This window comes from Terrapene carolina, unplaced genomic scaffold (genome assembly GCF_002925995.2).
Source record: "Terrapene carolina triunguis isolate 2854851 unplaced genomic scaffold, T_m_triunguis-2.0 Scaffold66, whole genome shotgun sequence".
Lineage (NCBI taxonomy): Eukaryota > Metazoa > Chordata > Testudines > Emydidae > Terrapene > Terrapene triunguis.
The window spans coordinates 91,144,282-91,168,148 of NW_020664417.1; the positions used below are offsets into that span (position 1 = coordinate 91,144,282).

The 23,867-nt window shown below is 44.4% G+C and overlaps 1 protein-coding gene across 1 annotated transcript in view; it reads left to right on the forward strand.

Annotated features, from left to right (window-relative positions):
• THNSL2 (threonine synthase like 2) overlaps window positions 1–4,716 on the forward strand; it is a 27,313-nt gene extending 22,597 nt beyond the window's left edge. The window contains 5 exon segments of the mRNA XM_029910701.1: window positions 1,212–1,337; window positions 2,292–2,443; window positions 3,953–4,101; window positions 4,104–4,219; window positions 4,221–4,716. Of these exon segments, the coding sequence (XP_029766561.1) occupies window positions 1,212–1,337; window positions 2,292–2,443; window positions 3,953–4,101; window positions 4,104–4,219; window positions 4,221–4,262 (585 nt within the window). The 3' untranslated portion in view covers window positions 4,263–4,716.
• Window positions 4,717–23,867: the final 19,151 nt, after the last annotated feature.

Below are 23,867 nucleotides of genomic sequence, written 5' to 3' on the forward strand. Positions count from 1 at the left end.
ATATGTTTCACTCAATATGCATCCGAAGAAGTGGGTTGTAGCCCACGAAAGCTTATGCTCTAATAAATTTGTTAGTCTCTAAGGTGCCACAAGTACTCCTGTTCTTTTTGTTTGTTTATAGTACCAATGACAGGCTGAAGAAGTGTCCCTGGCATTTGGAGAAGGTGGGGAGGTTTGTGATGGTCCGTAGTTCCAGATCGGTAATTCCACAGTCTCAGACCGCCTTTGAGACAGTCTGTCTCCTGTATAGACGAGCTTTTCCCCTAAATAAAAAAAAATTAAATTTAACAGAGATATCCTATCTCCTAGAACTGGAAGGGACTTGAAAGGTCATTGAGTCCAGCTCCCTGCCTTCCCTTGCAGAACCAAGTATTGATTTTTCCCCCGATCCCTAAGTGGCCCCCTCAAGGATTGAACTCACAACCCTGGGTTTAGCAGGCCAATGCTCAAACCACTGAGCTATCTCTCCCCTGTTTCCCTGTCATAGAAAGTTCCATTGTACCTGAGAAGTGGAGTTGTCAACCATGTTCTTCATCCTGATGCGCAATTAAAAAATCCTGGGTCTCTGCCAAGATGTCAGTATTTCTGCTAATTTTCTTCCTGACCTCTAGCCAGGTCACTATATCATCCCCCTGTTCTGGGGTAACAATGTCCCTCCAGACAAGCTGTTAGTATGTCATCTCAGGCAGTCTTCTCTTCCAATTGCAGGTCTTGTGCCACTTTGACAGTGGCTGGTAGGGCAGCCCCAGCTCACCTACTCCTTAGTTCCAGCCCAGGGACCCTGTGACTAGCAACCTAGATCTGTTCAATCTAGGACTCTGTTGCTGTTTCCCAGGGCTCCTACTCCACCTCCCTATCTCCTTGCCTATCTCTGGTTTATCTCCGGAGGTTCCTGTGCTCTCTATAGCTAATATACCCTTATGAGGCTCTTACTGGAACCCCCAGTCTAGGGCAGGACCCCAGGCTTACTCTCCACCTGGATCTCGTCCTTTCTTTTTCCAGCCCTATTTATTTTGACACAAATATACAAGGCCTGATCCTGCAGGGAGCTGAGTATCTCCAACTCCCATTGAGCACACAAGAGGTGCTCAGCCATACGGTACAGTAGTATCTACCGCACTAAGTATCCAACTAGAGCGCACCGGTGCTCCAGATTCTGAATTTGATCCTCTCTGGATGGAGGCTCATGGGTGTAGTGTGTGTTTTTACAGGAACCTTACAATATGGAGAGAATCTTGTGGCTGCTTTCGGACTGTGATGGCAGCTTGATTAAAACTCTGATGGAACAGTTTTACACATCGAAAAACCTTACACTCCCAGAAGAATTGCACAGAAAGGTCAGTCCCTTCATGTGTGTTTAGTAAATACTTTTCCATCACAATTTTTTTAAATCAACTGTTTTCAGAATAAATATTAATATTGCAAGTGTATTGAAGGGATCATGCTATGTCGTCTCAGATCTAAAATGTAGGTATCTGTAGGTAGGGTGGTGGAAGACAGGCGTTTACAAAACCTGTGTGCATAGGTATGTTGTCAAATAATCCTTTTTTTAAACATTACAATTATTTTGTTGGGATTTAAACATTCGCCTGCAGCCCTAGAAACCCCAGTCCAATAGCATGTGCATTATTTGTACTTAGGACCAAACCTCTCCCTGACAATGTAATTTCACTGTCCAACACCCTGAGCCAGCAAAGCTTTTAATCAAGTGCGTAACTTTAAATTTGTGAGTGTTTGTATGGATTTCTGTGGGACTATATGCATGCTTAACCTTTTAAGCAAGAGCTTTGGTGAATCAGGCATCAGGCTGGGAGAAATACAAAAAGGAGAAAAATCAAAGGTGAAAGGTAAACTAATGGTTTCAATGTTTATCTCCATGGGAAAGAAATACTAGCAAAGTCCTTGTTAAATCATAAAAGATATATATTATTGCACCCATCACATACAGTAGGGTTTGGGATCGATGTCCTCAAATACCGGCATCAGTTGCATTGTGTCCGCCAACAAAGTGCATTTATTAACTGACGTAGCTGGGTGTGCAAAAACCCTGCATAGGCTGGACTGACTCTGATGATGATATAAATAAATGTCTGACAGAAGTACCCGTCTCTCTTGTATTCAAGATACTAACAAATAAGAAGGTCTTACATACAAGTGGTAACATCACAGAATGAACTTTTAATACATTTTTTTTAAAAATGATTTGACATTGTTCTGTAAATTGTATTGTGGCTTTTGTTTTTGATTGTTTTGGTTTTGGCTCCATTTTTTCCCTCTCCTTGGTTCTCCAGCTTTCTGAAGTGCTGAGCTCATGTTCCGCATCTGATGAAGACATTGTTCAAGCAATGAGACGCTGTTGGGAAGAAAATCGCTACCTGTTATGTCCCCACTCAGCTGTGGCTGTTCACTACCATTATAAGCAGTTGGACTGCCATCTCAGCAAGTAAGAAGCTACTAATGGAAGGCCAGATTCCTTTCAGGAAGTGGCTAACACCACGGGTGATCTTATGAGAGAGCTTCTTGGGTGGAGGGCATCCGTAAAGGGCCCTAATTTTTAGTAGGAGATTTTGGCATTCTGCTTTTGATCAAGTCTTTCCAATTCTTTGAGGAGGCTGTTTGACACTGATGATGCACATGTTGTTGGCAGTAGGATAATTTTGGTTATAATTGTTCAGTGAGAGGCAGTGTTTAAAGAGAGGTGTAACACACATGTTTGAGGCTGGAGCTTGGCTAGCTGGCCTGGGATTATGGGCTAGAATCAGCTGTTGCTTTCACTCAGGCTGGTATCCCACCCACTTTGTAGTGAGGATGCAGGCTAAACCACTCGAGTGCTGATAGTCCTCACTGCTTCCCCACAGTCCCTCCCACCCCGCGTGCCCAGAAGAAGGGACAAGTTCTCCCACCGTTCACTGAAAGAGAATCATAGAGCCACTCGATTTACCTCAGCACAAGGAACCATGGGAGTTTTAGCAACACACATGTAAGAAGGCAGCACCCATGAGGACAACTACACTATAAAGCCAGGGCCGAATTACTGTATCCTCACTGGTGCTGCTCGCTTGTTTGTATGTTGCTAAAACTCAGGCTAGGCTAACCTCATTGGCTGCATGACATCCAGCTGGCCTGCCTCTGAACCACATCCAGGAAACATCTGTACACGCTTGTGCTTGATACTGTTTATTTCCTCGCTCTTGTGTCCTGCCCTGACACCAAGTGGTGGGACTTATTGCCACCTGAAGAGGTGAGGAACCCCAGCACCTCCACTCTAGTCCCACGGCCCTCCAGGGATAGAAGCTGGTAGCTCCTTCATGGAGCCATGAGAATGGGCGTGTACTTGGTGTGGTTCGTGAACTCCCCTGACTCCTGTTCCTTCTGCAGAAAGAGGGAGATCCTGGCTCACATCAGCATGGGTGCATCAGGTTGTAGCCTCTCTTCCAGCTCCTTCATAACCTCTTACTGAGGTTGTGGCTGCACTTTTTCCTGCACCTCTTGATCCAATCAGACCCCATTTGTGCCCCACAGAGTTGCAGGACCTTCTTGTCAACTTCCTCCTGGCACTGGCCAGGTCGACCATCCATCACACTGGGAGGAGGAAGCTGGACAAGGGGCACTCTGCAACCATGGGGCCTATTTCTGTTCCCATCTCAGATCAGACCTCTGGGCACAGTTCCTCTGGGAACTTTAGAAAGTCCATTGACTTCTAAGATACCTTTGAGGAGCCCTGGGCACTGTCTGGAGTTCTCTGCTCAGTGTCCCCCTCTGGCTTCCTCGTTATTAACCTTTGACCCCGCTCCTGTTTTCTCTTTAATTTTCCCCAGAAATCACTAGTAGCCTAGGCTTGGTGGTTCTGCCCCTTTAGCTGAGGGGGTGGGCCTTTTATTTGGGTGGGTCTACACCCAACTGACCCCAGAACTACTAATAGTACACGACATCCTATGTCTCTCTTTCGCAGCAGACCCAGGTGCTGCTTAGCATCTGCCTCGGCAGCAAAGTTCCCGGATGCCGTGCTCAGAGCAAAGCTTGTTCCTGAAGTTCCACCTGAGATCCAAGCTTTAAACGCGATGGAGACCAGGTCCACAACACTGAGGAGAGAAGACGACTGGGCAAGAACCCTAAGAGACAGAATAGAAGCCATCGCCAAGCGCAGACACACATAGGTGGAGTTCATCTGATCCTGAATAGTGCCATACCTGGGCAGTTCCATATAAAAGACAAGGCTTGACTTAATGATGCTTAAGCTTTCTGATGATTTCCCTTCCTAGGAAAGTCCTAATGAACTCAATTGAGGATTATAATGTTTCCACATAGCATGTAACCAAAGCGATAGAATTCTGTAACAGGAATATAATTCCCAATCGAATTCCATAGAATGTTTTTAAAAAATTTTAGAAAGGCTCTGCCTGCCAAATTCTATAGGGTTTTTAGAGTAACGTTGATAGAATCCTGTTTAAAGTCTCTGGACCCATATAGCTTTTATCCCTGTTAACCCTTATGGAAAAGTTCTTTCACATTTATCTTCCAAGTGCCTTACAAACAGGAATTATTATCTGACTAAGGCTTTACACAATTATTACAATCCCATATCTTTCCTTCCCTAGGAAAAAATCCCTAAAGGAATTTAATATAAATTGCTGTAATGATTTTTTTTCCTGAACAGTTATGTTGTAATTTGATTAAGTAATAAAAATGAACTGCTGTCCAAAGTACACAAAATAAAATCAGTGCTGAATTCTGGCTACTGTATCCATTTTTTGATATCTTGATAATGCTGAATTTATCATTTTCTTTAACTGTCCACCAGAGGGCACTGCAACCTAATTTCCCCCCCCATATTTTAAAATAGATCATAAATTGAAAGAGTGCTCAACGGTTGTCACCTGCATACTGTTCAACGAGCCATTGAGAGTCTTTGGAGACTTGGATCTCCATTTAGGTGAACAAAAAATGCCAGATGATGCTTCAACAATATTTCCAGGGACTAATCTTCACAATTCAATATGTGAATTTTTCCATGGGCAATTCCATGCCTTATTTTCATGCACAGACATTCAGTGCCTGCAGATGGGGTACTTGCACCGTCGGTAATGCTGCTAACTGGCCATTTGCATGCACAAATAGTGGAGGTGCACAGGCAGTTGGGGTAATAGGGCACACAGGCTAGGCAGGCAATTTGGCACTTGCGAATGTGGGCAACTAACTTAAATGTGGAATAAGTCACAACTCTGAAAATAACAGGGGGTAGCCAAACAATAAAACTCTCCGTGTGGGGGGGATGAAGCCATTCTGCATTCAAAGAGGAGAAGCTGTTTCAGTTAAGGGAAGGTAGGTGCTGTGGATGCTGGGGAGAGGATTTTTTGTCCTTAAAATGTGGATGCGTGTGTTACCAGAACAAAACAAAAACCGAACCCAACCTCCAACAGGTATATTTTAATTTATGGAGCACCCAAGGCTTGTAGTAACTTCATGAACTCAAGCATGGTTTGATGTCACCATCGCCTGTTGATGGGAATATAGTCTTGTGTGCGTCCACGTGGAAGACAAATGATAGTGCAATTGCAATGTACACTTGCAGAACTCAAATTTTCCCTGAGGTGTTGACCATCTCTCCAGCTCATTTCTTTTACCTGTACAAATATAGCACAGCTTCTTGTATGAACAATCTTAGAATCATAGAAGATAAGGGTTGGAAGAGACCTCAGGAAGCCATCTAGTCCAACCCCCTGCTCAAAGCAGGACTAACCCCAACTAAATCATCCCAGCCAGGGCTTTGTCAAGCCAGGCCTTAAAAACGTCTAAGGATGGAGATTCCACCACCTCCCTAGGTAACCCATTCCAGTGCTTCACCACCCTCCTAGTGAAATAGTTTTTCCTAATATCCAACCTAGACCTCCCCCACTGCAACTTGAGGCCATTGCTTCTTGTTCTGTCATCTGCCACCACAGAGAACAGTCTAGATCCATCCTCTTTGGAATCCCCCTTCAGGTAGCTGAAGGCTGCTATCAAATCCCCCCTCACTCTTCTCTTCTGCAGACTAAATAAACCCAGTTCCCTCAGCTTTTCCTCATAAGTCATATGCCCCAGCCCCCTAATCATTTTCGTTGCCCTCTGCTGGACTATCTCCAATTTGTCCACATCCTTTCTGTAGTGGGGGCCTCAAAACTGGATGCAGTACTCCAGATGTGGCCTCACCAATGCCGAATAGAGGGGAATAATCACTTCCCTTAATCTGCTGGCAATGCTCCTACTAATGCAGCCCAATATACCGTTAGCCTTCTTGGCAACAAGAGCACACTGTTGACTCATATCCAGCTTCTCATCCACTGTAATCCCCAGGTCCTTTTTCTGTAGAACTGCCGCTTAGCCAGTCAGTCCCCAGCCTGTAGCAGTGCATGGGATTCTTCCATCCTAAGTGCAGAACTCTGCACGTGTCCTTGTTGAACCTCATCAGATTTCTTTTGGCCCAATCCTCCAATTTGTCTCGTTCACTCTGGACCCTATCCCTACCCTCCAGCATATCTACCTCTCCCCCCAGCTTAGTGCCATCCGTGAACTTGCTGAGGGTGCAATTAATCCCATCATCCAGATCATTAATGAAAATGTTGAACAAAACCAGCCCCTGGCCCAACACCTGGGGCACTCTGCTTGATACCGGCTGCCAACTAGACATCGAACCGTTGATCACTACCCACTGAGCCCAATGATCTAGCCAGCTTTCTATCCACTTTATAGTCCATTTATCCAATCGATACTTTTTTAACTAGCTGGCAAGAATACTGTGGGAGACTGTATCAAAAGCTTTGCTAAAGTCAAGGTATATCATGTCCACCGCTTTCCCCATAACTGGCTCTGTGGATATCTCATTATAGAAGGCAATCAGGTTGGTCAAGCATGACTTGCCTTTGGTGAATCCATGTTGACTGTTCCTGATCACCTTCCTCTCCCCAAGATGCTCCAAAATGGATTCCTTGAGGACCTGCTCCATAATCTTTCCAGGGACTGAGGTAAGGCTGACCGGTCTGTAGTTCCCCAGATTCTCCTTCTTCCCCCTTTTTAAAGATGGGCACTATATTTGCATTTTTCCAATCATCCAGGACCTCCCACAATCGCCACGAGTTTTCAAACATAATGGCCAATGGCTCTGCCATCACATCAGCCAACTCCCTCACAGGAACTTATACAATGTATAACTGCATTGAAGATTTCAGGTTGGAAGCTGGAAGCTTTGGCAGCTGGACAGATTTTTTTTTTTTTGGTCAGCGTGGGAGTATGTGGAGTTGGTTTGGAATTAGAACTAGGGAGGTCCTGGTCTTGGCTCCAGATGAGATTTAATTGAGTTTTGCAGCTAAAACAGGGATTCCACCTCTCTGTTAATATCGTGTATCCTCCCCCAATTTACTGCGCTTGGACCCCAATTCCGGAAAGCAGTTAAAAGCATATGCTTTGCTTTAAGCCCATGTGAAGTGCTTTCTTGATTCAGAGAATTACTCTACTTAATTGTATGGGAATTTACAAATAAATCTGTCAATTAGCTTGAGTTAAAATTAATTGAAAAATTAGTCCGTTTGGTAATTTGATTCTTTTGTTCTGAATTATAGTAATAAGAGAATAACATAGGGCGGGTCTACACTACAATCTTTTGCCAATGCAAGTTGCATGGGCATAAAGCCACCACAGTTAATATATCACTTGTGCGTGTATGTACTTGGCCCCTTGCATGGCACAGTGCGTACTCTCCAGAAGCGCTTGTATTGATTCACAGTGTGGTGCACCATGGGTAAGTATCCCAGGGTGCAACTCACCACCATCCAGTGCACTGACTTTTGGGAAGTTCTGGCAATGCATGATGGGGCAGAAACGAGTTGCACAGGGATGGCTGGGACTGCAGAGTCAAGCTCCCATCCTGCAACTTTCTGCACCCCATAATGCCACCTCTAGCCCATAATTTTCACTCCTATTTTGAAAATCCCATGAACCTGTGCAGGATTTGTCGCTGGCCACTATCTCTGACAGAAGCATGGAGCCTGCACAGGTCTGCACTGTTGTCATGAGCATTGCAAGCACAGGACGCCTTCTCCTATTTGCAGAGCTGCTGGAAGACCTGTGAGGAACATGACGATTTCCTGGAGGGCAGTTTGCTGTGGGATTTAGCAAGAACCAAGTCAAGGCTAGTGATGACATTCGCATAACAGCTGCAAACAGTGGAGCCTGAGAAACCAGCATTGACTGGTGGGATTGTAACTCACACACCTCCTGAGTGTGGTGTTCTGTCCCCTCTAGCAGCACTGAGACCACTCAGGAGTGAAATCAGGAAGGTCAAATCACACTTGGAGTTGCAGCTAGCAAGAGATGTTAAAAGTAACAAGAAGGGTTTCTTCAGGTATGTTAGCAACAAGAAGAAGGTCAAGGAAAGCGTGGGCCCCTTACTGAATGAGGGAGGCAACCTAGTAACAGAGGATGTGGAAAAAGCTAATGCACTCAATGCTTTTTTTGCCTCTGTCTTCACGAACAAGGTCAACTCCCAGACTGCTGCACTGGGCAGCACAGCATGGGAAGGAGGTGACCAGCCCTCTGTGGAGAAAGAAGTGGTTCAGGACTATTTAGAAAAGTTGGAGGAGCAGAATTCCATGTGGCCAGATGCGCTGCATCCGAGGGTGCTAAAGGAGTTGGCGGATGTGATTGCAGAGCCATTGACCATTATCTTTGAAAACTCATGGAGATCGGGGGAGGTCCCAGATGACTGGAAAAAGACTAATGTAGTACCCATCTTTAAAAAAGGGAAGAAGGAGGATTCAGGGAACTATAGGCCAGTCAGCCTCACCTCAGTCCCCGGAAAAATCATGGAGCAAGTCCTCAAGGAATCAATTCTGAAGCACTTAGAGGAGAGGAAAGTGATCAGGAACAGTCAGCATGGATTCACCAAGGGCAAGTCATGCCTGACTAACCTAATTGCCTTCTATGATGAGATAACTGGCTCTGTGGATGAGGGGAAAGCAGTGGATGTGTTATTCCTTGACTTTAGCAAAGCTTTTGATACGGTCTCCCACAGTATTCTTGCCGGCAAGTTAAAAAAATATGGGCTGGATGAATGGACTATATAAGATGGATAGAAAGCTGGCTAGATCGTCGGGCTCAATGGGTAGTGATCAATGGCTCCATGTCTAGTTGGCAGCCAGTATCAAGCGGAGTGCCCCAAGGGTCGGTCCTGGGGCTGGTTTTGTTCAATATCTTCATTAATGATCTGGAGGATGGTGTGGACTGCACCCTCAGCAAGTTTGCAGATGACACTAAACTGGGAGGAGTGGTAGATACGTTGGAGGGTAGGGATAGGATACAGAGGGGCCTAGACAAATTAGAGGATTGGGCCAAAAGAAATCTGATGAGGTTCAACAAGGACAAGTGCAGAGTCCTGCACTTAGGATGGAAGAATCCCATGCACTGCTACAGACTAGGGACCGAATGGCTAGGCAGCAGTTCTGCAGAAAAGGACCTAGGGGTTACAGTGGACTAGAAGCTGGATATGAGTCAACAGTGTGCCCTTGTTGCCAAGAAGGCTAACGGCATTTTGGACTGTATAAGTAGGGGCATTGCCAGCAGATCGAGGGACATGATCATTCCCCTCTATTTGACATTGGAGAGGCCTCATCTGGAGTACTGTGTCCAGTTTTGGGCCCCAGACTACAAGAAGGATGTGGAAAAATTGGAAAGAGTCCAGCGGAGGGCAACAAAAATGATTAGGGGGCTGGAGCACATGACTTATGAGGAGGGGCTGAGGGAACTGGGATTGTTTAGTCTGCAGAAGAGAAGAATGAGGGGGGATTTGATAGCTGCTTTCAACTACCTGAAAGGGGTTCCAAAGAGGATGGATCTAGACTGTTCTCAGTAGTGCCAGATGACAAAACAAGGAGTAATGGTCTCAAGTTGCAGTGGGGGAGGTTTAGGTTGGATATTAGGAAAAACTTTTTCACTAGGAGGGTGGTGAAGCACTGGAATGGGTTACCTAGGGAGGTGGTGGAATCTCCTGCCTTGGAGGTTTTTAAGGTCAGGCTTGACAAAGCCCGGGCTGGGATGATTTAGTTGGGGATTGGTCCTGCTTTGAGCAGGGGGTTGGACTAGATGACCTCCTGAAGTCCCTTCCAACCCTGATGTTCTATGATTCTATGATCCTGCCCGCCGACCGGGGTAATGACTGACAACCGCATCGTAATGCAGGCTTGGGATGACGAGCAGCGGCTGCAGAACTTTGCGATGTGCCAGGCTACATTCCTGGCTCTGTGTGCCGAGCTCTTCTCAGCCCTCCTGCACAGGGACACCAGCATAAGAGCTGCCCTGACAGTGGAGAAGCATGTGCTGCACAGGTTCTGTCCGCTATAAAAGAGAGGATCCAGTTCAAACTTTTAAGCCAGATCCAATTATCTCCCAAGTTCTGGGATGTTAGATCAGAACCAAAACCACAGATCGAATCTCTCTTTACAACAAAGCCTTCCTTTGTAAGGTGGGGTCTATTAGTGATGGCCATCAGTGGCTGCTAATCTACTGGCGGAATTAAAGTGATGCATTTAACAGCTGATTGTTTGGCAGAAGAAACCCCTTAGAACTGCACAGGCCTGGTTACCCTTCGTGGGCCCCATGCTACTTCAGTGGAATGGGATCAGGTGGGGATGCTCCATCTGCTCATGCTCATCGAACGGGAGAGCAGGCCAGCCTGTTTGTTGCAAGTGTGTATCCCAAAAGCTTTGGGCCCAAGCAATCACTTGCATTGCTGGTGCTTATGGTCAGCCCTGGCTCATCATGGTCCAGGCCTGTCATTTTGTGTGAAGAAACGAACATAGTTCTGTGGGAGGCGATGGCAGATTAATGTAGCCCAGCTGCTACTCAAGAATAATGTAATCTCCGCAAGTGTCAGAAATATTGTCACTGCTCTTAGCCTATGATAAATGACTTAAAAGCAAGTGCTGTGCATATTTCAGGGGCAGACCAGTCAAAAGAAGCTCTCAGATGTCTCTACCATTCCTATCCTGCTCTGCTTTAGGAAGTGTCATCCTAGCAGTCCACCTAATGGAGATGGATTATGGCAAAACACTAGCAGGAACCTTTTGTTTGGGCCCATCTGCCATATCTAAGTGTAAACAAACGAGTGCAGCACTTGGGGTCTTGTGACTGCCGTGGGCATGTTGGGGGGGGGGCTTTGCGTTCCTGTCTCACTGATAGATGGCTTGTGCATCGCCTAAAGGCACTATACATCCTGACTGAGGTATTCTTGTTGGGATAATGACTGGGGTGGAGGGGGGTGGAGCCCCCTCTGGCACATTTGCTAATTCTCAAGGTTTAAACAGTTTCTTGGTAGGAAGAGATCTCATAAATATAATCTTGGGTGACCTTTAATGCTAGTGAGAAAATGGATCTTTTGGCTTTTGACCTGGTTTATAGAGGTTTTGCGGTTCCCCTCAATCCAAACTGGAAGCGAGAGAACGGTCTTATTAGTTAATGCATCTTATTTTTAAGAAAGCTAATAACCCATGGCAGTTAATGTACAAAGTTCCCACGGTCCTCAGCTACCTGAATATGTACATCATGGGGAATAATACAGCAGAGGATCATCGGCTTCCAAAACACAGTTCTCTAGCCCTAACGCAGCGCAATCAGCCCCGTCCTATATCCCTGAGCCGGACTGACATCTCCCATTGAGAAAACCATATACGAACAAACCAGTTTGTTTCAACAGTCGAGGTATTTCATATAAGGCTTCCATATACAGTAGTAGTGACAATAGTAGTCACCAGCACAGTCTCCTCTGAGACCTTCTGAGTTAGAGGCATTGTTGGCTCTAAACATAATTTGTGTCTATGCACAACACGGTCAATGCTCTAGTAACACCCCTATCTCCCCAGTCCTACACTGACACAAGGTTTCCTTATAAATTTGCAGGGATCCCTAACACTGTCCATTTGTCTGGGCTCTCTTCCTCCTAGCTCTCTGGCTCCAATTTAGGAAAGCAAGTGCTGTGCTTAACTCCCATTGACTTCAGTAGGTCTTAAGCGTGCGCTGGACTCTTTCCTGCAGCTGGGGAGGCCTTCCTGAATTGAGCCTTTGGTGTTGTAGAACATCCCAAATGCATTGCCCCTAAGGCCACTCTGCATGCACAGCCTCCGAGCCTGCCATCCCCTCAAAAGAGCTGGTGAAGTAGCCTGAGCCATGCCTCTTGGTATGCTCAAGACTCTCAAGTCTGGTAAAGAAGGATGGGATGATTTAGTTGGGAATTGGTCCTGCTTTGAGCAGAGTATTGGACTAGATGACCTCCTGAGGTCCCTTCCAACCCTGATATTCAATGATTCTATGAGTGTCATGTGACTGCATTCCTCAGCTCAATTATGAGGCAGTAGCATGAGGTTCTGCTCTGTCTCCTGGTGAAGATAGCAAGGGAGTGTTTGGAAGAGGTGTTTCAGTGCTTTATTCTTTAAAAAAAAACATGTCAAAGCCTGAAATAGATAGACCAGCATGAAGGAATGTAAGGATGAGGTCCCAAGATATGAGAGACAAGGTGGGTGAGATAATATCTGTTACTGGACCAACTTCTGCTGGTGAACGAGACAAGCTCTTGAAACCTTGTCTGGTTCATCAACAGATGTTGGTCCAAGTCCAATACAAGATATGACCTCAGTCACCTTGTGTTTCCCATTATTTGTAAAAGTTCTGATGAAAACAGGGGATGGGGTGTAAAGAGGTCTGTATGTATTTAAACAATCCACTGCAGAGTTTGCAGCCTAGTGATTGTGCTAGTGCATGAGAACCAGAAGGTGAAATAACTACAAATGCGTGAAACTGACTCATCTGTTTTCCTTGCCCAAGCTGAGTGAAAGGCATGGAATTTCTGATCAGTGCCAGAGGTTAGGTCTACACGACAGACATTACAGGGGCACAGGTTTCGTGCTGCAGCTGTGCTGCTGGAGTTCCATAGTGCGGACACTCGCTGCAGTGATGAAAGAGGCTTTTACGTTGCTGTGGTTAATCCACACCTCCAAGAGGTAGAGTTCTTCCATTGACTTAGTGGGGTCTCGGTTAGGGCTCCGGTCAACTAACTACAGCTCTCAGGAGTATGAATTTTTCAACCCCCTGAGTGACATAGCAAAGACGACCTAAGTTTTAGGTGTACACCTGGCCTACCTGAAGTGCAGTTAGTTGAATAATGCATGCAACTAATAATGGCAAAGCTTGGGAACTTCATTATTAGGCAAATAATATTCGACCAGTATTAGCCTGATTTTAGATCGGGCACGTGGTACAATGCCTAGTGACAGCGATCTTAGTTAGCTTCCAAGCTTGCATTGCCAGCTGCATTGAAACCTTTGACCAAATCCCCCAGCAGGCTCTTTTGCCAGGAAACTCCCACTGAAATGAATGGGAAATGGGAATTTCCCCCTGCCTAGGGATTGCAGTTTCAGCTCTTTTAATAGCACTTCATATATGTATATATTGGTACAATAACACAATGTGTAAGTGAGCTGGGGAGCTGCCTCTACAAGTCATAGATTTTGGGGAATATCCTATAACTAAAAACAAAAAAAATGGGAATAATTACACTGAGGGGAAAATATCCCCTTTCAACGTCAAAATAAGTTCCATCGTAGGAGGATTAGTTTTAAGATTTGGTGGCATTTGGCAGGTTAAAAGTAAGCGCTGTGAAGTGAATAAGCATGGGATTTTTTAGGCTGTAAGAGAAGATGAGAACTTTGCTTGGGCTGAAATCCCTGCTTCTAGCTCTTTGGCTGCCTCTTACTGACTTCCTCTGCCTGGCTAATAAATGCAGAGAACTTTCCCCCTTCCCCTTCTCTCTTCCCCAAGATATGTCTACACTACAGATGTGACAATGGCCTAACTATGGCACTGCAGCTGTGCACCCACAGCACCATAGTGTACACACTTGCTACAGCAACACAAGGGATTCTTCCATCGCTATAGTTAATCCACATCCTTGGGTATGTCTACACTACAGGATTAATCCGAATTTAGATAATTCGAATTTGGGAAACAGGTTGTATAAATTCGATTGTGCGCGGCCACACTAAGCACCTTAATTCGGTTTTTAACCACATTAATTCGGTGGTGTGCGGCCACACTACCCCATTAATTTAAACACAGTAATTCGGTGGTGTGCGGCCACACTAACCCTAATTCGAATTAACAAAATCGATTTAGGCTCTACTCCGCTCGTCGAGGTGGAGTACAGAAATCGATTTTAAGTGCCCTTTAATTCGAATTAACTGGCTCTGTAGTGTGGACGGGTGAAGGGTTAATTCGGATTAACGCAGCTAAATCCAAATTAAAGTCGTAGTGTAGACCAGGCCCTTGAGAGACGGTAGCTAGGTTAATGGAAAAATTCTTCTGTCATCCTAGTGCTGTCTACACTGGGCTTAGGTTGGCTTAACTATGTCTTGCAGGCGTAAATCAGTGGTGGGCAACCTGTGGCCCATCAGGGTAATCCGCTGGTGGGCCACCAGACAGTTTGTTTACATTTGCACGGCTGCCTGCAGGTCCCCGTGGCCGCGGTTCGCTGTTCCCAGCCAATGGGAGCTGTGGGAAGCGGTGCGGGCCACAGGGACATGCTGTCCACCGCTTCCCGCAGCTCCCATTGGCCGGGAATGGCGAACTAAGGCCACTGGGAGCTGCGGGCGGCCATGCAAATGTAAACAAACTGTCTGGCGGCCTGCCAGCAGATTACCCTGACTTGCCGCAGGTTGCCCACCGCTAGTGTAAATTGTTCATACCCCTGAACAACATATGTAGGTTGACCAAAGGTTAGGTGTAGACCAGGCTCAAGACTCTGACCAGGTCTACACTGGAAAATTAGATAAACCCAGCTCTGTCAGTCAGGATGTGAAATAGCCATACCGCGGAGCGACATAGTGAAGTAGACCTAAATCCCGGCGTAGGCAGCAATAGGTCAGTGGGAGAATTCCAACCTAGCTACTGCCTCTCTGGACGGTGGATTAACTACGACCATGGGCGAGGTTTTCCTGTCGCTTTAGTGAAGGTCTACACTGAAGTGCTACAGCTGCGCTGATGTAGCATTTTAAGTGTCGACTTACCCTTCGATATTGCGAGGTGCTGGGATCTGCAATTCCAGCTGAGTTCAGGGACAGCTGAGTCTCCCTGATCCCTTTCACAATCACGCGCGGGCGCTCTAGGCTCTTCCTTTGAAAATCACATAAAAGCCCAGCTCCTTGCCAAACAGGCTTTGAACACATTTGGCGTCAAACACGGCTGGGCCAATTCACCACTGTGTTACTGCAGATTCATGCCAGAATAACTCTATAAAACTGGAGTGGTGCCATGAAGAAGCAGGCCCCAGATCCTTTGAAATAAAAATTTAGAGCTAGATGCCCAGCTGGCATAAATCAGCGTATCAGAAGTCAATGATTTAGATCTGTCCCTCAGTGCTGAATGAACAGTTGTTTTGTTCTTTAAATAATCAAAATATCCACTTAACGCCCTTCCCCATTATTGATAATTTGTTCACCTCTAAGTTGTTATTTTCCACTAAAAGTGTTATCTGGTAACTCACTATTAATACTACCACTATTCATGATTAAACAGCCTGGTAACTCCATTGAGCGCTATTGCCAGATTCCTCTGTCATTTATGCCCATCTAAACACCAGTTTTACTCCACTGAACTTAATGTAGCACCTCGTGATTTTCTCCCCATTATTGTCCTGCGTGGGCATGTAGTTCAAGTAATCAATTAGCCCTTAATCTTTGGTCAGTTCATGATGGGTTTTATACCCATTTCATGATGGGTATAAAACCCCTATTTAATCAAATCTATCCCAGGTTTGCATCATAATGCAAAGTTTGCAAATCTGGCCCATCTCTGTGAGAAAAAAAAATGCAGTGAAGATAGCTAATTACCCAGGTAGATCAGTAGCAGAGGTGAACAAATAGAGCTGTGAGAATATCGGTGGAAAGAAAAATGAGATGTGTAAGCAAACCGTTCTTCAGTTCTGCCGGTGGATTTGTTATTATTAATAATCATAATTATTATTACTGAAAGGGAACGATGGTTCAATGTCTAGGATGCTAACTTGGGTGATTTGGATTCAGTTCTCTGTCCTGTCTCAGACTTCCTGTATGATCCTGGAAAAGTCATGTAGGTCCAGATCCTCAAGGGCATTTGGGATGCTCACTTCCCCTGAAAAAAAAATCAATGGATGTTAGGAGCCTAAATAACTTTGAGGATCTGGGCCGGAGACATTAAACAATTTGTCCTTGATCACAGAAGACATCAGGGAAACAGCCAGGAACAGGATCCAGATTTCGCTACTCCCTGCTGTTTTGCCATCTCTGTGCCTCAGTTCTCCATCTGTGAAATGGGGATAATAACACTGCCCTAGCTCAGAGGGGTGTTGTGAGATGCTCAGATACTGTGGTAATGAGGGCCATATAAATATATAAGATACAGAGAAGTATTCATCTAATAGTTTGGATGAATTATTTTCAGTCTGTGGAAACTTTTTAACTGGAAAAAATGATGATAAATATTGAATAATGAGTTATTATCATGAATAAGGCCCTCAGTAAACTTCCAGGGCAAATATTTTCATGAATACCAGTGATCATCCAATATATTGACTTGCACAAACACACAAATAGCAATGAATCATTCAAGTCACTTAATCACAAATATATTTGCAACATCTATTTTTTGCCCCATTATTCAACTGGTTCTAGAAACAAGTAGCATTGTCACAGTGTCCCTCCCAGATGTCGGATACTGAAGAAACAACCATTTTGTGGCAGGAATGGGTAGAGAAAATCATTTTGATTTAAGATATTTAACCAAGGCTGAAAATGAAAAAGCCTCAAAGCTCAAACTACTACATGACTGAAGAGATATTTCCTTCCAGTAGAGGGCAGTCTTCTGTAACGTTTGTTTGGCTCTAGCCACCAAATGAATACTGGAGATTTTGGTGGTGGTAACCTTGGCGTACAGTATTAGCAACTTTAAGTATTTTTGAGTGTTGTTATCAGATGCGATGGGCCTGAATATTATTCTTAGTTTATTTGATTTTAAGGCCAGAAGGGACCATTGTGATAATAAATAAATGGAGATATCCTATCTCCTAGAACTGGAAGGGACCTTGAAAGGTCATCAAGTCCAGCCCCCTGCCTTCACTAGGAGGACTAAGTACTGATTTTGCCCCAGATCTCTAAGTGGCCCCCTGAAGGGCTGAATTCACAACCCTGGGTTTAACAGACCAATGCTCAAACCACTGAGCTATCCCTCCCCCTTCATCTAGTCTGACCTCCTGCATAGCACAGCCGGAGAATTCCACACAGTGACTTCTGCATCTAGCCCAAAAACTTGTGGCTGAAATGACATCTTGTTTCCAGTTTGAACTATGCTGGATTCAACTTTCAGCCACTGGCTCTTAGACTTCAATGCTGCAGGGAGGGATTTGGTAACAACTGTAATAAGTCACAGGGGTCACAAGAACCTCAATATTAATTTGACCAAAAATATGGTTGAAAAAAACTCCAAGGAGAAAAACCTCTTTGCAGCTAGAGCCCTGTCCCCCAAAATACTGATCACTTCCCACAAGGGGTGCTGAGTACCTTTACACTGCCTTTGACTTGAATGGGAGATGACGTCTTGGAGCAACATGCTGGATGGACCCCTATCAAGAATAGTGGCAAATGAAAGCAGTAGGGGCAACATGAATCGATTAGAGTGGAACAAGTGTATGTGTACAATACTGACATGCAACTTGTAAAGGGTAGTAATAGGATACAGAGCTTTGCAGCTGTACTATGAATCCATTGCAGGTCAATCGTGACCAAAAGTCATTGCCACCTGGCAGCTGTTCATTGGTGTATTGTAGGGCTGTCAAGCGATTAAAAAAATTAATCGTGATTAATCGCGTTATTAATCTCAATGTTAAACAATAATAGAAAACCATTTATTTAAATATATTTGGATGTTTTCTACATTTTCAAATATATTGATTTCAATTACAACACAGAACACAAAGTGTGCAGTGCTCACTTTGTATTTATGTTTTTTTACAAGTATTTGTGCTATAAAAAACAAAAGAAATAGTATTTTTTTAATTCACCTCATAAAATAACTGTAATACAATCTCTTTATCATGAAAGTCGAACTTACAAATGTAGAATTATGTATAAAAAAAACTGCATTCAAAAATAAAACAATGTAAAACTTAGAGCCTACAAGTCCACTCAGTCCTACTTCTTGTTCAGCCAGTTGCTTAGACAAACAAGTCTGCTTACATTTGCAGGAGATAATGCTGCCCACTTCTTGTTTACAATGCCACCTGAAAATGAGAATAGGTGTTCACATGGCACTGTTGTAGCCGGTGTCACAAGATATGTATGTGCCAGATGTGTTAAAGATTCATATGTCCCTTCATGCTTCAACCACCATTCCAGAGGACATGCGTCCATGCTAATGAGGGGTTCTGCTCGATAAGGATCCAAAGCAATGCAGACTGACACATGTTCACTTTCATCATCTGAGTCAGATGCCACCAGCAGAAGTTTGATTTGCTTTTTTGGTGGTTTGGGTTCTGTAGTTTCTGCATCATAGAATCATAGAATCTTAGAAATATCAGGGTTGGAAGTGACCTCAGGAGGTCATCTAGTCCAGCCCCCTGCTCAAAGCAGGATCAATCCCCAACTAAATCATTTCAGCCAGGGCTTTGTCAAGCCTGACCTTTAAAACCTCTAAGGAAGGAGATTCCACCACCTCCCTAGGTAACCCATTCCAGTGCTTCATCACCCACCTAGTGAAAAAGCTTTTCCAAATATCCAAGCTAAACCTCCCCCACTGCAACTTGAGACCTTGTTCTGTCAGAGTGTTGCGCTTTTAAGACTTCGGAAAGCATGCTCCACACCTCATCCCTCTACGATTTTGGAAGGCACTTCAGATTCTTAAACCTTGGGTCGAGTGCTGTAGCTATCTTTAGAAATCTCACATTGGTACCTTCTTTGCGTTTTGTCAAATCTGCAGTGAAAGTATTCCTAATACGAACAACATGTGTGCTGGGTCATCATCTGAGACTGCTATACATGAAATATATGGCAGAATGCGGGTAAAACAGAGCAGGAGACATACTATTATCCCCCAAGGAGTTCAGTCACAAATCTATTTAATGCATTATTTTTTAACGAGCGTCATCAGCATGGAAGCATGTTCTCTGGAATGGTGGCTGAAGCATGAAGGGGCATACGAATGTTTAGCATATCTGGCATGTAAATACCTTATAATGCCGGCTACAAAAGTGCCATGCGAACGCCTGTTCTCACCTTCACGTGACATTGTAAATAAGAAGTGGGCAGCATTATCTCCCATAAATGTAAACAAACTTGTTTGTCTTAGTGACTGGCTGAACAAGAAGTAGGACTGAGTGGACTTGTAGGCCCTAAGTTGTACATTGTTTTGTTTTTGAGTGCAGTTACGTAACAAAGAAAGTCTACATTTGTAAGTTGCACTTTCATGATAAAGAGATTGCATTACAGTATTATATGAGGTGAATTGAAAAATACTATTTCTTTTGTTTATCATTTTTACAGTGCAAATATTTGTAATAAAAATAAAAATATAAAGTGAGCAGTGCACACTTTGTATTCTGTGTTGTAATTGAAATCAATATATTTGAAAACATAGAAAAATAAAAAATATTTAATAAATTTCAATTGGTATTCTATTGTTCAACAGTGTGATTAAAACTGTGATTAATTGCAATTAATTTTTTTAATCACGATTAATTTTTTAAAGTTAATCACGTGAGTTAACTGTGATTAATTGACAGCCCTAGTTTATAGTAAATGAGTTGGTGGTCTCAGTCCAGTTCCATGATCGAGGGTACATCTACACTGCAAAGAAAAATCCACAGCACTGAGTCTTAAGGGTATGTCTTCACTACCCGCCGGATCGACGGGCAGCGATCGATCCAGCGGGGATTGATTTATCGCGTCTAGTCTAGACGCGATAAATCGACCCCCGAGCGCTCTCCTGTCAACTCCTGTACTCCAGCTCGGCGAGAGGCGCAGGCAGAGTCGACGGGGGAGCGGCAACAGTTGACTCACTGCGGTGAAGACACCACGGTAAGTCGATCTAAGTACGTCAACTTCAGCTACATCTGACGAAGTGGGTATTCACCCACAAAAGCTTATGCTCCAATACATCTGTTAGTCTTAAAGGTGCCACAGGACTCTCTGTTGCTAACTAAAGCTACGTTATTCACGTAGCTGAAGTTGTGTAACTTAGATCGATCCACCAGTGTAGACCAGGGCCTAGGGTATGACTACAGTGCAATTAAAAACCCACAGCTGACCGGTGCCAGTTGCCTCAGGCTCACGGGGATCAGGCGAAGGGGCTGTTTAACTGTGATGTAGATGTTCCAGCTCTGCCTGCAGCCCGAGCTCTGGGACTCTCCCACCTGGTAGGGTCCTAGAGCCTGGGCTCCAGCCCAACCCCGAATGTCTACACTGCAATCAAACAGCCCCTTAGCCTGAGCCCCGTGAGTCAGCTAGGGTTTTTAATTGCACTCTAGACATACCCTCAGAACCCAGGTCAATTGACTACGGACTCACGGGGTTTGGGCTACAGGGCTGAAAATAGCCCTGTAGCTGTTCTGGCTCCAAGACTCCGCACTCACTGGGTTACAGAGCCCAGACTCCAGCATCAGCCGGAATGTCTACACTGTGATTTTTAGCCCCAGAGCCTGAGCCCCATCAACCTGAGTCAATTGACCTGGGCTCTGAGACTTGGCGCCATGGGTTTTTCTTTGCAGTGTAGCTGCTCTGCTCACACTTGGCACTTCCTATTGGCCAGTCTTAGCAGAGGGGCCAAGTGCTGAACGGGCCATGGAGAATGGACCATCCTTGCATTAAAGCTTCCACTGCCTATGCCACTTTGGGGGTCCCTAAACCCATCTTTAGAGACACAACATATGGTTTTTCAAAACGTTTCCTAGGCTGGCTGTGGAGCAATGTTCTTCTGACCCTAATCCTAATTAGGTAACATTGTCCTTATGGGCTGGAGAGAAGGAGGCAATATGACGGTGGATTATAGGCCAATTCTTTAAAACTTTGTACTGAAGGTTTAGGAATTGAATTATTATTTATAGTGCCCACAGGGTACTAGGTAATTTACCGACAAGTAGGTGCTCAGATGCTATGGTGGTGATGAACACAATATAACTGCCTAGATAGAAAGATAAATAGACAGATGAAGACCGGGCTCTTATTCTCAAGCGTTGACAATCTAGAGGCTCTATCCCACAGATACTTACTACCTTCACACAGCACTTACTCTTCGGAGTGGTCCCACTGCATCAAAGGTTCACAAATCTGGTGCAAATGGGTTACTTACTCATTTTTTAAATTAATTTATCCCAAGTGAATAAAATAAAATGGAGTTGCTTTGTTGTTGCAATTTGCTGCTAGGCATTCCTACATGTGCTAATGATAAGTATTAATTAAATACCTCACTGTTGTCTTTTAAATGCAGTTCTTTCAGGGTGTAATTAAGCACAGACACCCAGCCCTTTCTGTCTGCATAGAGAGAGGCAGGCAGGCCTTTTTGGAGCTGTATGTTTCCCTTTGTGCAGCAGGAGAGAAGCAGAACATGAGACAAAGCCAGTTTCACCAGTATACATATCCTTTGTGGGGAAAGCGACCAGGTAAAGAAAATTAAAGGGATACTCTAGTGTTAAGATACAAGGCCCGCATATTGTGCTAAGTTTGTGCCACCTTAAGATTTTACTCTTTCATAGTTTCATAGATTTTTAAGGTGAGAAGAGATCTTTAGATCACCTATTTTGACTAGGGTGACCAGATGTCCCAGTTTTATAGGGACAGTCTCGATTTTGGGGGCTTTTTCTTATATAGGCACCTCTTACCCCCCATCCCAGTTTTTATACTTGCTATCTGGTCACCCTAAGTTTGACCTCCTGTGTATCACAGGACATAGAATTTCACTCAGTCACCCCTGAATACAGCCCAGTAACTTGTGTTTGGCTAAAGCATATCTTCCAGAAAGGCATCCAGGCAGGACCTAAAGACGTCAAGAGATGGTGAATCCATCACTTTTTGCTTGGTAGTTTTATCCAACGGTTACAAAATATGTGCTTAAATTAAATCCTCCCCTGCTCACGGTACACACATGCACTTCGTTCTCATCACATGCAAAAAATGCAGATTTGATCACAACATAGGCACCTTTCATCAGCAAGCTCAAAATATATACACAGCATCAAAGCCTTCTGGAAATTAATATAAAAAATAACATAGGTGCACATTAGTGACATGTAATGATCAGGCACAACTCCATATATGGACGTAATACTACCTTAAATCCATAGTGCTTTACAGTGTGAAACTACACATACAATATTATTCCAAACAAACAGCAATCATGGGTTATTTATTTAAAAAATTCTACCAGTCCATAAATATATTGATCAGTATTTGCCACTGATAATAGGTAAGTGAAGAAGTGAGGTTTTTACCCACGAAAGCTTATGCCCAAATAAATCTGTTAGTGTTTAAGGTACCACCAGACTCCTTGTTGTTTAGGTAAATACATTGAGACAGAACCCCAGACAACCCAGGAGTCAGAGATCTGCTTGTTGTGATGAAATATGCATTTCTTTGTACTGTGTTCTCAGCCAGCATTCACCAGGTGCAGCTGCATAAGGACTGGCTGTAGTTCCCTGGTTGGTTCTACATCTCAAGCCTGCTCTAAAGTTCGCTGCTCAGACCTGTAATACACTAGCTCAGTATAGCCCTGGAGCCGTAGGGCTGTGGTTATTCCCTCGTCATGGCCTCCCGATGAGGGAGCCTGGGTGCTGGCTGGCTCTACCCTAGCTGGAAACTCCCTTTTGCTCCCCCAGCCTGGAGGATCCACCAGCTTTACAGCCCCTCTGTGCCACTAAGGCAGTGAAAAGGGGCTGGATCAGAGCAGAGAAGCTGGCGCTCTGTGTCAGCAGATTTGCTAATGCCCAGTGTTTAACAAATCACGAGATTGGCTTAAAATGCACGAGATTTAAAAAATAAAGAATTCTGTGTTTTTTTTTAATCTGCTTTCTAGTTTTTGATCCTTCTGGGTTCACATTTTCCAGCTTTTCTCAGCAACCAGAAACTCTCTTTTTAACAAACAAATGAAAGCTGGGATTCTCACATGACTCCAGCAGCTGGGGCTTTGAGAAAAACACTCAATATTGCAAGACTCACAAGAGTTGGCAACACCAGTATATTATGTGGCCAGTGGGAGATTTATGATGTCCTTAGCTATTCATTTCCTTACTGTTAGTTGTAAAGTTCTTTGGGGAAGGGACCATGTCTTCATATATGTTTGTACGGCACTATTCACAATGGGGCCCTGGCTCCTGGCTGGCTCTCTGACTAGTACTGCAATATAAATAGGAAATAATAAACAGGCGCTGGGCTGGCACAGCGATGGTATAAGAACCTAAACAGAATAGAAATTATTATTATTGTGCTAGCCCCTAGTAGCCCCAGTCATGGATGCAGGACTCCATGGTGCTAGGTGCTGTACAAATACAGAACAAGAAGATGATCCCTGTCCCACAGAGCTTACAGTCAAAGGCTAAAATAGGAGAGGAAGGACTGTCCACTGGTTAGTATGCTAGCCTAGGACTTAGGAGACCTGTGTTCAGTTCTGTGCTCTGCCACAGACTTTCTGTATGACCTTGGATGAGTCATTTAGCCTCGCTGTGCCTCAGTCCTCTTTCTGTAAAATAGGGGCAATAGCACTGCCCTGTCTATAAGGCTGTGGGGAGGATCAATGCACTAAAGAACGTGAGGCGCTAAGTGTGGGATCCATGA